The sequence below is a fragment of the Calonectris borealis genome, chromosome 3, assembly GCF_964195595.1.
Source record: "Calonectris borealis chromosome 3, bCalBor7.hap1.2, whole genome shotgun sequence".
Taxonomy (NCBI): Eukaryota; Metazoa; Chordata; class Aves; order Procellariiformes; family Procellariidae; genus Calonectris; species Calonectris borealis.
Window position 1 is genome coordinate 76,592,696 of NC_134314.1, and position 12,262 is coordinate 76,604,957.

A 12,262-nucleotide genomic window follows, 5' to 3' on the forward strand; every position below is an offset into this window, starting at 1 on the left:
GTTTATGTGATCTCCACACTTCTATGAATGCTTATCCTTTCAGATTAACCACAGTAATTTAAGTGAGGCATGTGTCCTTTTATAAATAATAAAAAGTGAAATTCAAGGATAGGATTGACTCTTAGTTGTGTTAATGCAAGTATTAAATTCAATGGATTTTAGCATTTCTTAGAAGGATTAGCGTCTACAATGTGCATTTTTCAGGGTTGGACTTCTATAATAAAGAGATACTTTCAATATCTAGTTGGGTGTTCAGTATCAGAAGTACGGATAGGTCTTGAAAACTGTACATTTTATTAAGAAGTCACCAGTCTCCGAGAATGTGCGGCGGTTATGTGCTTTCCACACACTGAGGCATGAAACCAGTTACTTTCGATCTTGGATGGATTGTGACATTTAAAGTTAAATTTCTGTGGAAGCTACTGGATGTTTAACAGTTCTGCAGGAAGAAATCTTTCCAGTCATACTTTCCTTCATCCCAAGCCAACAGGGGTTCCCTGCCAGCAGTTCTGCTATGCTCTAGCAGCTGAGCTAGCTGCAGCTCCCTGCCCCTTCTGTTCTCATATCCTTATGTTAAGCTAAGTGAATTTTCCTTCTGGTATGTCATCTAGTTCCTTGGATCCCTACCATAAATGGGCTCCGCTATCCGCGAACAGTGTGACTTTCCATGTCACTGTGCCTGGCCTCTAGCATTCAGAGGGCTCTAGCAATTACAGGCAGTTGAAAAAGTCACTCCTGTACATACTACTGTTTTTAACATGCAAGCATGTTACTTCTTCCAGACTGAACAATAAAAAAATAGCCTTTGATTAAGTGCTTAGAATTTCATTGGACTTCCAGCAAAGTTAGCATTTCATTCAGAAAATGAAAACAGCAAAAGATGGAATTTGGTTTGCAAATGATATTCTATCTGACATATGTAAGTGCACATAAAACACTGTGTGTTTGCATACGTGTTTATATGTGTATAACACTGATTATTAATTTTTTAAAATCCAATATTGAAAGGTTAGGAAGTAAAAAGTCTTTCAGAAAGATTGTGTCCTGTGTTTTTAAAAAAACATGTTTTGATTGCAAACTAGAGAAAATGTAAGGTGTTATTTAAAAAATATTCATAGAAGAGAAGAATCCCATCAACATTTAAAGAATTTTAAGCATGAAAATATTCTTTGGGGATGAGGTATTGAAAATCTGGATAAAGTAGGTCTTGTTTTGTGAGTAACTTGTTGCAGATGCATTGTCTGTAGTTTGAAATCAACAAGAGCTTAGTATGTGACTCATAGCGCCACAGCAAGGCAACACCATCTGTGACTGTGTACTTTTATAGACTGCTGCAATATCAGAGCTCTGGTTTCCAAAACATATTCTTACATTTTAATAATTTTCAAAATTTGAGCAAATACAGTGTGGTAAATCTATGGCTTTCCCTGTTCCATAGTAGTTTTTGTCCTGAAGTGTATTACATCACTTGGATAAAACCCGCCTATTTATGTGATGGTTGTTACCTCCATCTGCTTTGAGAAAATATAATTATTTTGCTTAGTTGCTGCCTTTCTGTGTATAACTGTTCTGAAGATAATTTTAATGCAATATTTCCCAAACCTTTCCAGAAGCAAATAGGAGTATATTCCCCTTGAGAACTTGCTGTGGCATTTGCCCTAATAGAGCTCTGCTCATAAGATGAGAGTTTATCAAGTTCGGTTGCCAGCATCATGCTTTTCTGTGTGAATTAAAGATTTTCATGAATAGCAACAAGAGAGGTCTTTCATATATTAGAATTAAAAAAATAACCAGTTGGAATTTGCTGATATGGGACATGTTTTTCTTGAGATGATTTTGTTTATAAGAACTAGTGGTATCTTGTATTCCTAGGTTGATAACCTCCTCCTTGTAGTCATTCAGTCTGCCCACCTTGTGAGTCAGAGAAAAGCTTTCCAGCAGTCTATTGAAGGGCTCATATCTCTGCACCAGGAGCAGACATCCAGCCAACCAGTCATCGCCAAAGCCCTACAACAGCTAAAGGTAAGCAGTTTTTGAGATTATCCCAGTCAAAATTGATGGTGCGTTGCTCACTGATAAGTAAAAACATGTAAGGAGACTTGATTGCAATACTAATGACATATTCTGCAATTGTAATTTATGCAACCTCTATGGACTTTACTTTCAGTACAATTTTCATTCTGTTTTTACTGATTTGTGAGTGTATTTTTGAGCAATATTGGTGTAATCATTTTTGCACGGGGTAAGTGGGAAACAAGTCCATAATGCAATAGAAATATTAATAGCAACAGAATAAATACATCTTCTTATGAGAGCACTATTGAATTGAAAGTAAGTGTTTGATTTCATAAAAATAAATTCTATCAAAGTCCATGATCTGCAAGAAACAACTTTTTTTTTCCTGTGTTTGGAGAAGATGGCTGCTTTGTGATGTAAAAGTGGGTAGGTCTCTTTCTGGTTTTTTTTGCTCTTGTTTTTGGTGTGGGTTTTTTTTTTTGTTGCTGTGGGGTTTTTTTTTTGGTTGGATGAGGGTTTTCTTTGGTGGGTGTTTTGTTTGTTTGTTTGTTTTTTTGGAGGACCCAGAAAAACAAAGATTTGTTAGGTTGAAGTTGCAATATCAGGTCCCTACATTTCCCTCTGAATTCAATAGAAGCTATGCCCATGTACCAGGGTGAAAATACAACCAAAGGCTTGGTCACATTATAGGTAGTAAAACTCATTTTCTCTATTCTTGTCTGTCTGATTTTGGTTGGGTGTTTTTGGTTGGGTTTTTTTGTTTGGTTTTTTTTTCCCCTTCGCTGTCTTTGTTTTTTAAAGTTAATCTCACTCAAGCAAACAAACTTAATTATAATAAGTTATATTAATTATAAGTTATATATATATTTATATATATATAATATATAAGTTATATTAATTATAAGACTTGCTTAGTGCAACTGCTGGAAAGTGTTTGTTTTTTCCAAGACTGAATGGATTGTGATGGCATTAAAGTACATTTCCATTTAAAATAATGCAATTGTTAGTATCATTTTTGCCTTAGTCTTGTCAACTGTAGAATATAAATAATAATTTGATGTCCCCCCATCTCTTTTTGTTGTTGTTACTCAGAGTGATGCATTACAGCTATGCAATAAGATAAGCAGTGCCATTGATAGAGTTGATCACATGTTCACATCTGAGTTTGATGCTGAAGTTGATGAATCTGAATCTGCCACTTTGCAGCAATACTACCGGGAAGCAATGATTCAGGGTTATAATTTTGGGTTTGAGGTAAGGAAACAAAAACTTAATGACACATTTTTTTGTAGTTTTGGTAAAAAACAATTGAAATTTCTGATTTTGCATTTGTGCAAATAAGGTAACTGTAGCTCTGTGGAAATACGAAGAATTCTAGCAGACCATTGTAAAAAATACGTGTTGCCACAGAAATCTTATGTGAAAATGATTGAAAAAGAACAGAGAGATCTGTTAAATTCAGACTCCAATTAGCAATGACTGGAACTCTAAAAAGCTTTAAGAACTTGATGAATTCAGGTATAGTCTTGTAGGCTCTGCTACTTGGCAACATTTTAGATGAAATCAGAAATATCTTTTTGATATTGAATGTCATTGTGTAACTTGGCTTCTCGCAGTTTTTCATCCTAGAATAGCATAATACTATAATATGATCCATTCTTTCAAAGTTTATGGTGGTTCTTTGATGCAGTGAATATAGCTTTTAAGTGCCTACCTTAGAGTACTGATGAGGAAATGTCGTGTTCAGATGCTTTTAGTATACTGTTTCACAGTTTGATTCCTGTGAGCTTTGTAAAATTTTTTTAAGATTGTATCATACCCTAAATTACTTGTAAGCATAGTCTTCTAAAAAACAGCTGGTATTTCTGTTTAATTTTTTAAACATACATATATAACTCCTTTATCCCCTAATGTTACCTGCAATATAACTAAAAATAATCACTACTTTGTGGTTCAATCTCTGATTACAGAACTGAGCATTTATGTAGGATGTTTCTTAAATGATGTGTACACTGTTAAACATCAGCACATGCCTGTATATACACAAGAATGCAATATGGCTCAAGTGCTGCCTCTCACTATAACACATTTTGTGTCATATACTTTTTCATGATTTTTTTTCTATAAATATGCAACTGCTTGCATAAAATCATTTTGTTTAAGAATAGGATGTCTCTGTTACCATACTGTAGAGTTTTGTTAGCCTGCAAATGCTCCAGTGGATATTGCAAATGGTATTTTTCTTCTTATTAATATGTGAAAAGTAATCTTTAGTTTCTTACAGTACCATAAAGAAGTTGTTCGTCTGATGTCTGGAGAATTCAGGCAGAAAATTGGAGACAAGTATATTAGCTTTGCCAGAAAATGGATGAATTACGTGCTAACAAAATGTGAGAGTGGCCGAGGCACTCGACCCAGGTAACAGCCAACTTGTTACTGCCGTAGTAGTTTGTGTTTAAATACCATGCAGGACTTTTCACACTGTGAATAATGCTTTATTGTTTAGAAGTAGGACTTCTGAACTATTGATGCTTCTGGCTCTTGAATTTTGAAAGTGATTTGAATGGTAAATGTATAAAGCCAAATGAACACTCCAGCTGCTTAGCAGAAGATTTTGTGGAAAATTTTGCCTCATGTTAGCTGACAGAAAATGAGAAGAAAAAGTGGAGATTGTTGGACCCAGACAATTAAAAGACTTTAGATATGGGTCGTTAGGTTGGAACAAAAGTGCTATGTGTTCAGGAGTCAGTAAAGATTGCAGAATATGCAACAGTCATTCTCTGCATATTCTACAGAGAAAGGAGTATTGTTTTGTGCCAGTTGTGGAAACAATGTATGTATGGAAGCTTTAGCCTCCTGTAGAAGTTCTTCTATTAGGCCTTTCTGAAAGCATCTAAAGTATGGCCCACAGATGAGGAAGAAGTGTTTCCACTCTGGTGAAAATTCTTGAGTTTTATGATTGCAGTGAAGGATGCATTTGTGAATGGTTTTTGTTGTAGTCCGAAGTATTTTCTCACTGTTGACAGGAGTGTTGTGCCCAGTGTTCTCTAAAATTGTGCTTACAATCGGTGCTATGAAACCATACTGCTGGGCACTAATGAATCATAGAATCATAGAATCATTAAGGTTGGAAAAGACCTCTAAGATCATCAAGTCCAACCATCAACTCAACACCACCATGCCCATTAAACCATGTCCCTAAGCGCCTCATCTATAGGTCTTTTAAATACTTCCAGGGATGGTGACTCAACCACTTCCTTGGGCAGCCTGTTCCATGGCTTGACCACTCTTTCAGTAAAGAAATTTTTCCTAATGTCCAATCTAAACCACCCTTGAAAAAAGTTACGAAGTTACATCACTTTGAGGATGTAAACAGAGAAACTGGGAAACTGGCCCAATCAGAATGATACCATTACGTGATTTATTTAGGTGGTTTTGCAGCATTTTGCAGCTGGTATATCAGAAATTTAATAGAATTCTTTTGCATTAAAATAGGTGCCTTATATTGATCTGTCCTAGCAGATTACACATCAGTGACAGTTTTGTTTCCTTAAAGTATAGGGCTGATCAGTCTGTCCTGGAGGTGGTTTGTTCTGCTTGCTGGAAGAAGAGGAGGAAAGAGTGGATAGGCTGAACCATGTGTGGATAGGCTAGTTAGCTTGGTGTGCTAATCTTAAAAAACAAAAGGAAACAAAAAGTCCCCCCCAAAACCAAAAAAAATTTAAAACGCTTTTTGAAGTATGTTAACAGCAAAAGGAGGACTTAAGATGACATTGGTCCATTACTTGATGAGATTGGTCACCTCACAAATAGGGACGAAGGTAAAGCAGAGACATTTAATGCCTTCTTCACCTCTGTCTTTAACACAAATGATGGGCTCTGGGACCCCTGGAGCCCTGGGTTAGAGGACCACGACTAGGGGAGTGATAAGCTCCCGGTTGACTTTCAACTTGTACAAGATTTGCTGCTGCAATGGAACGCGTGCAAGTCTATGGGGCTTGGTGGAATTCATTCCAAGGTAATGAAGTTGGCCGATGTTATTGTGAGAGCTCTCTTAGTTATTTATCAACAGTCTTGGGAATCTGAAGAGGTTCCCCTTGACTGGAAGCTAGCAAACGTTATTCTGATTTTCAAAAAGGGGCAAGAAAGAAGACCCTGGTAATTATAGGCCTATCAGTCTCACTTCAGTTCCTGGTAAAATTATGGAGAAGATTATTCTGGGAGTTACTGAAAAACACTTCAGAAACAATGTAGTCATTGGTCAAAGTCAATATGGGTTCATGGAGGGCAAGCCATGCCTTACTAACTAAATACCCTTTTATGACAAGGTTACCCACCCAGTGGACGAAGAGAAGGCAGTGGATAATGGTTATTTTTGTTTGTTTGGGTTTTTTTAATTATTATTTTAGCAAAGCTTTTGACACTATCTCTCTCAATATCCTTCTGGACAAATTGTCCAGCATACAGCTAGACATGTGCACAATATGATGGGTGAACAATTGGCTGAAGAGTTGGGCTCGAAGAGTTGGGCTCAAAGAGTTGGAGTAAATGCGGTAACATTTGGCTGGCAGCCAGTCTCTAGGGTGTTCCCCAGGGCTCAATTTTAGGGCCAGTTCTCTTCAATGTTTTTATCAATGATCTGGACACAGGAGTTGAGTACATACTAAGTAAGTTTGCCAACGATACTAAATTAGGAGAAGCCGTTGATTCCCTTGAGGGTAGAGAGGCCTTAGGAGAGATCTTGATAGATTCTGAGTGCTGGGCAATCACCAACCTTATGAAGTTTAACAAGGACAAATGCCAGTACCTGGGGTGGTATAATCCTGGATGTGTTTAGATTGGGGGCCAAGAGGTTGCAGTGCAGCCCTGCAAAAAGGGATCTCGGGGTTCTGGTTGATGGTAAGCTCTATGTGAGTCAACAGTGTGCCCTGGTGGCGAAAAGGGCCAACCATATCCTGGGGTGCATTAGGCATAGTATAGCTAACCAGTTGAAAGAAGCGATTGTCCCATCATACTTAGCATTGGTGCAGCCTCACCTCGAGTACTGTGTGTACTTTTGGGCTCCACAATATAAGAAGGAAGTAAAAATATTACAACGTGTCTAAAGGAGGGCAACGAAGATGGTGAAAGGACTAGAAGGCAAGGCTTGTGAGGAGTGGCTGAGAGTACTAGGTTTGCTCGGCTTAGAGAGGAGGAGACTGAGGGCTGACCTCGTTGCTGTCTACAACTTCCTCATGGGGGGCGTGGGGAGGGAGGTGCTGGTCTCATCTCTCTGGTGTCTGGTGATAGGATGCGAGGGGATGGCTTAAAGCTGCATTAGGGTAAGTTCAGATTGGATATTAGGAAAATCCTCTTCACTGAGAGGATGGTCAAGCACTGGAACAAGCTCCCCAGGGAAGCGGTCATGGTCCCAGGCCTGTTGGTGTTTCAAGAACCATTTGGATGATGCCCTTAGATATACAGTTTAACTTTCAGGTTACCCTGTGTGGAGTCAGGAGTTGAACTCCGAAGATCCTCGTGGGTCACTTCCAACTCAGGATATCCTATGATTCTACTTGCATTTTGTAGGTTGCAGCTGTTAGTTCTAGTGTCTAAATGGAGGCAGTGGGGGGAGAGCAGGTGGCTGAAGACACAACTTGCTCTAGCCAAGTTACTTATTTGTTTTGCTTTACCAATCTGGGCTCTGAAACCAGTGATGCCCAGTTGCTGCTGATCAGATGGTCATGAAATCATTAGTACTCTTTTGATGTTGTTTCAGAAAAGAGAATTTAGGCAGGAGACATAGCAGTTTGGCTTGTTGCCAACATATTATGAGTGAATTGATGATACTGTTCCTGAAGATAGCACATATAAGAATTGAGATGCATAGCCTGCTCACTTTATTTGGCAGTGTCCTTGCTAAAATCAGACTTTATCCAAATATAACTGGGCAAGAATTAATACAAGCTAAATATATTACTTCTTATATATTAATCCATTTCCTTACAAAGATTTTATCATATTTTCCAGAGGAAAAATAAGTAACTGCCATTTACTGTTCGTGGATGTTGTTGAAACTTTCATGATGGCTTTAGCTGAAGAGCAATTCATTTTTCTGTCATTTCTTTTTCTTTGAGATAGGTGGGCAACTCAAGGTTTTGATTTTCTTCAAGCCATTGAGCCGGCATTTATTTCAGCTCTCCCAGAAGATGACTTCTTGGTATGGAATAAGTTATTCTGCTTGTTTATATCTAAATACATGTGAAGCTATCAGTATATGTAATCAGGGATATTTTGTATACAGCTATGTCTGAATACAGATGCTGTCTGAAAGAATTGCTGTTGTATATAACTGATGATGTTGATATCTCTTCAGTTTGTAAGATTCTGAATAGAGTACGCTTGTGACCATTGGCATTAATGTTTTCAGATTGCTGACAAGTTGCTGGTACTGTCTTGGGAGGCTATCTCCCTTTGTCTCTTGGGAAATTTGACAGCACCTTTTCTGCACAGTTACAATTTATAGTTGTCATAATAAATTACTGAATATAAGCTGCTGAGGCTTAGTTATCACCCAGAGTTCATTTATGGGTATGAATACAAAATCACAATTGTTTAAAGGTATTTCTTCAAATTGTGCCAATGTGACACAGACTTTAAAGCATCTTTCTTTTGTTTTTACTATGTAAAAAATAGTAGACTAAAACTGGCTTTTTTGTGTGCTCTGCCTTCCCCGTTTTCCTGTGGAAATAAAATTCTGAGAATTTATTTCTCTGATCTTGGTACAGTACTACAGAGAAGTGAAAGCACAATTGCCACAAAATAGCAGAATGTGAGTGTCAGCACCTCTGATTTTTATTGATTTCAGGATGTGTTATGAAATGCCAACCACATTAATCTTATGTAATACAGAAACTATATAGTTCAGTCTTTTTTCACATATATTTTCATGTAAGTTATGTAATAAGTCCCATGTGTGTCTTGTTGGGAAAGGATTGTCTGCCTAAATGACAGAGTTAAGCTTGTATTTGAAATACACTAATACTTTAGCTTTAGGAAATAGCCCCTCAACTTTATTTGCTTTGACACGGTTTCTAAAACATCTGGTATTTTGAAGAGTAATAGATGTATATTTTAGTGATACTGTCTTGCTAGAGATCCCTTCAGTATTTAGAGGGAAGCTTCTAAGGAGGAAAGAAGCTCACAAAATCTAATGTGGCCTTTGACATTATAAACTGGTAATTTTTGTCCAAAAATGGAATTGATAACCTTGTTGTGACCTTGAAGGAGAGTTAAAAAGCAATCATGCATGAGTTTGTTTCTGTTGACTGATAACTATCTAAGATATCATGGCACTTCAAGTATCAGATAAAGTGTTTTTATGACAGAGGTTTCACATGTACAGAGAGGAGAATTCAGAGCCAGTGTTATTTAAGATGAGTGAAGTCAGACTTTGAACAAGTGGGAGAGAAAGAAGGGAAACCAAAACCTTAACTGCATTTCTGAACTTTTGCTTCCTTAAATTAGTTTTCAGTTTTGGAGAGCATCACTTGAAGCCACTTTGATTAATCTGACTCCTGTATAACACAGGTCACAGCATTTCACCTAGAAATCCTACTCTTCTGAGTAATACCTGGTGTCATCGAAGAAGGACAGTCTAGATCTAAAGCTGACATTCCTGCTCAGTCTGGGTTGATAAGATATGCCAATCACAGACTAAACACATTTTTTTTTGAATTTTTTGTTTTTGATTACTCTAGCTTCAAGTTCGTGGTCTTCACTAAGTTTCTGAATTTCTGGAAGAAATTTTGACTAGTCTGAATGACTGGTATATAGACGTGGCCTTCATAGCAACTATATCTAAGAACAAAATTTTAATTCTTTATTGTGAAGATGTATTTTATCCCTGGTGTTCTGACAAGTAAATTGAACCACTGGAAGATTTAATAACTTGTCCAAGGTTACATACACAGTGAATAGTACACCCAGTAATTAGGCTCAGATTGCCTGAGCCCCAGTTCAGTGGTTTAACTATTAAACATCCTTTTGTGAAAGTTCTGCTAACTTCATGGGTCGATAAGGAAAGTGGATTTTTTTTTAATGTGCAGTGCTTCATATTTGTTGTTTTACAGACTTTAATCTTGTGATTCAGGCTGTCATACTCTCACCCATTTTCTTTGGGTATTTCTTCTTGGGATGGGGAGAGGGAGGGCAGAGGAGGTTGTTGCAGCTTTTTACAGTAAGCTTGACTTTTAATTTTGTTAACAATGGATATTTTTAAGTTTCACTAGCTTTATATTAGGAAATGTTCTTTATGAGATATCATTGTTCAGTGTGTATGGTTACATAATTTTGACAAGGTCAAAAGGCAAGACAAGACTAAGACTTCTAGCTTAAAAAAAAAATCAACAAAGTCAAAACTCTAATGTGGATCCCGAAGTTTAATATAATTGATAGAATGTGGGGGTGCTTACTTGACAGATTACATACTTAACAGTGTCATTTTATTACTATGAGCTTTACCATATGACTGTCAACGCTCTTGTAACATAAAACATCACAACTTTTTCTGTTTGTCTTTTCTAGAGTTTACAAGCTCTGATGAATGAGTGCATTGGCCATGTTATTGGAAAACCGCACAGTCCTGTTACAGGTTTGTACCTTGGTAAGGCAGAAGTTACTGGCATTTGTTCTGAGCTTTGCTGCTATTTAACAGAATTTTGATTGTAAAGTAATTTAAAAATGCTAGAAATACCAATGAAAGTATTTTTAAGCTTTTCATGATTGTTGATGTGAAACCATTATTGCCTGACAAAGTGTAAATATATGGTGGTTTTACTGAAGAAATTTAAAAGATTCACGGATGCTTTCCTCTGATTTTGTCCTTCAATCCCTGTGAAGTCTTGCAGATCTTCTGGAAAAGGATTGTGATTTTTTTTAAAGGTTGGGTAAAGAAGTGATTATAACTTTAAGGAGGTGGTTACAGCTCCCTCTCCCAAAATTTCATTGTGGCACTGCAGATGTTTATGCTTCTGACAGACTTTATATAATTATTGAGGTACAGAGGAGTTACACGTGGGGCTTGACGATAGAGCTGTGGGAAATAGTTCTCCAATATCATAAAATTTGTTACATTGTAAAAAATACCTTTGGCATTAGAGTGAAATCGACATATTTCATTGTTTATCTTGAGAAAAGGATGTTCCTCAGGTGTGTTTCCCTTTTACGTACCTCTTTCTCAGCACTGTTTCTCTCTTCCCCCTCCCAAGTCCATTGACTGGTTTAACTTTCAAAATACCATGTTGTCTTCTTTTCTTTCTCCTGATGTCCACTTCTGGACATGGTCAGCTGCAGAATACATAAAGGGAAGGTAATTTGACTCAGGCAAGAGGACGTTTTTCGGTATTTCAGGAAAGTTTTAGTTTTGATATAATTTTGATGAGAAACTCTTATAGCTGAGAAGCTTTTCAAAATGAAAGTCAGTCCAATCCTTTAGAAAGAAGCATAGTCTAAAATAAACTTTAGGCAAGTTCTGTACTGTGATGTAAAACCTGTACATTCACTTTTGATACTGTTGTTCAGAGGAAGGCCCATTTTAGGTAAATCACTAGCATGACGATCCTAAAGTACCGAAACTCTTATAAATGCTATTGCAGACACAGCAGATTACACAAATTAAATTGCTTGACAGCTTTTGGCTCAGAGGCACGGGGAGGGGGTGACACAGATGGATGGCGCAGACTTGAATAGCAGGCTGAAACTTTTGATACATATGAAATAAATATAACTAAACATAAACTGTATCCTGGCTGCAGATATTGCAGATAGCCCTTTCTATCTTGTGATCAGGAGAAAAGTAAGAATTCCTAGTTCCATTTGCATACCATGTTGAGGGACTTAACCCACTGTGATCTTTACCCCTTTTCCCAAAGCTGAGCTCATGCTGCTGCCTGTAGGCACATAACTGGGAGTCTCCTGGTGTTTTATCCTGTCTTTTTGCTTTGTGAAATAGCCTATGTCCACCCAAGTGGGTTAGGTTCTGCTTTCTGGGGCTTCTGCTAGTGTCCTTGCAAATTATAACAGGACAACCAACACCTGGCTCTGGCATCTTTTACTTGTCCTGGAAGTGCAAACAAGGCAGAAACTCAGCTCACTGTGATTAACCTAGCCTGGAAGAAAGTACTGACTCATGTTTTGATGGGCAATCAGCTATCTTGCAATGTAACTGCCACAATATTTTTCTGGCTAATTAAGGAGGGATTGAGGG

The 12,262-nt window shown here is 37.4% G+C and overlaps 1 protein-coding gene across 9 annotated transcripts in view; it reads left to right on the plus strand.

The window, feature by feature from the left end:
* The window catches only part of MAP3K4 (mitogen-activated protein kinase kinase kinase 4), a 74,144-nt gene that overhangs the window by 39,220 nt on the left and 22,662 nt on the right, over positions 1 to 12,262 (plus strand). For 7 of the 9 annotated variants that reach the window (XR_012673052.1, XR_012673051.1, XM_075146278.1 and 4 more), the window contains exons 11-15: positions 1,873 to 2,022; positions 3,109 to 3,270; positions 4,301 to 4,434; positions 8,137 to 8,215; positions 10,582 to 10,660. Coding sequence is in view for 7 of the 9 variants with exons in the window: in XM_075146278.1 (XP_075002379.1) it covers positions 1,873 to 2,022; positions 3,109 to 3,270; positions 4,301 to 4,434; positions 8,137 to 8,215; positions 10,582 to 10,660 (604 nt within the window). In the remaining 2 variants the exon portion in view is untranslated. The remainder of the gene's footprint in view (positions 1 to 1,872; positions 2,023 to 3,108; positions 3,271 to 4,300; positions 4,435 to 8,136; positions 8,216 to 10,581; positions 10,661 to 12,262) is intronic. The other 2 variants (XM_075146279.1, XM_075146281.1) reach the window with 1 other exon arrangement.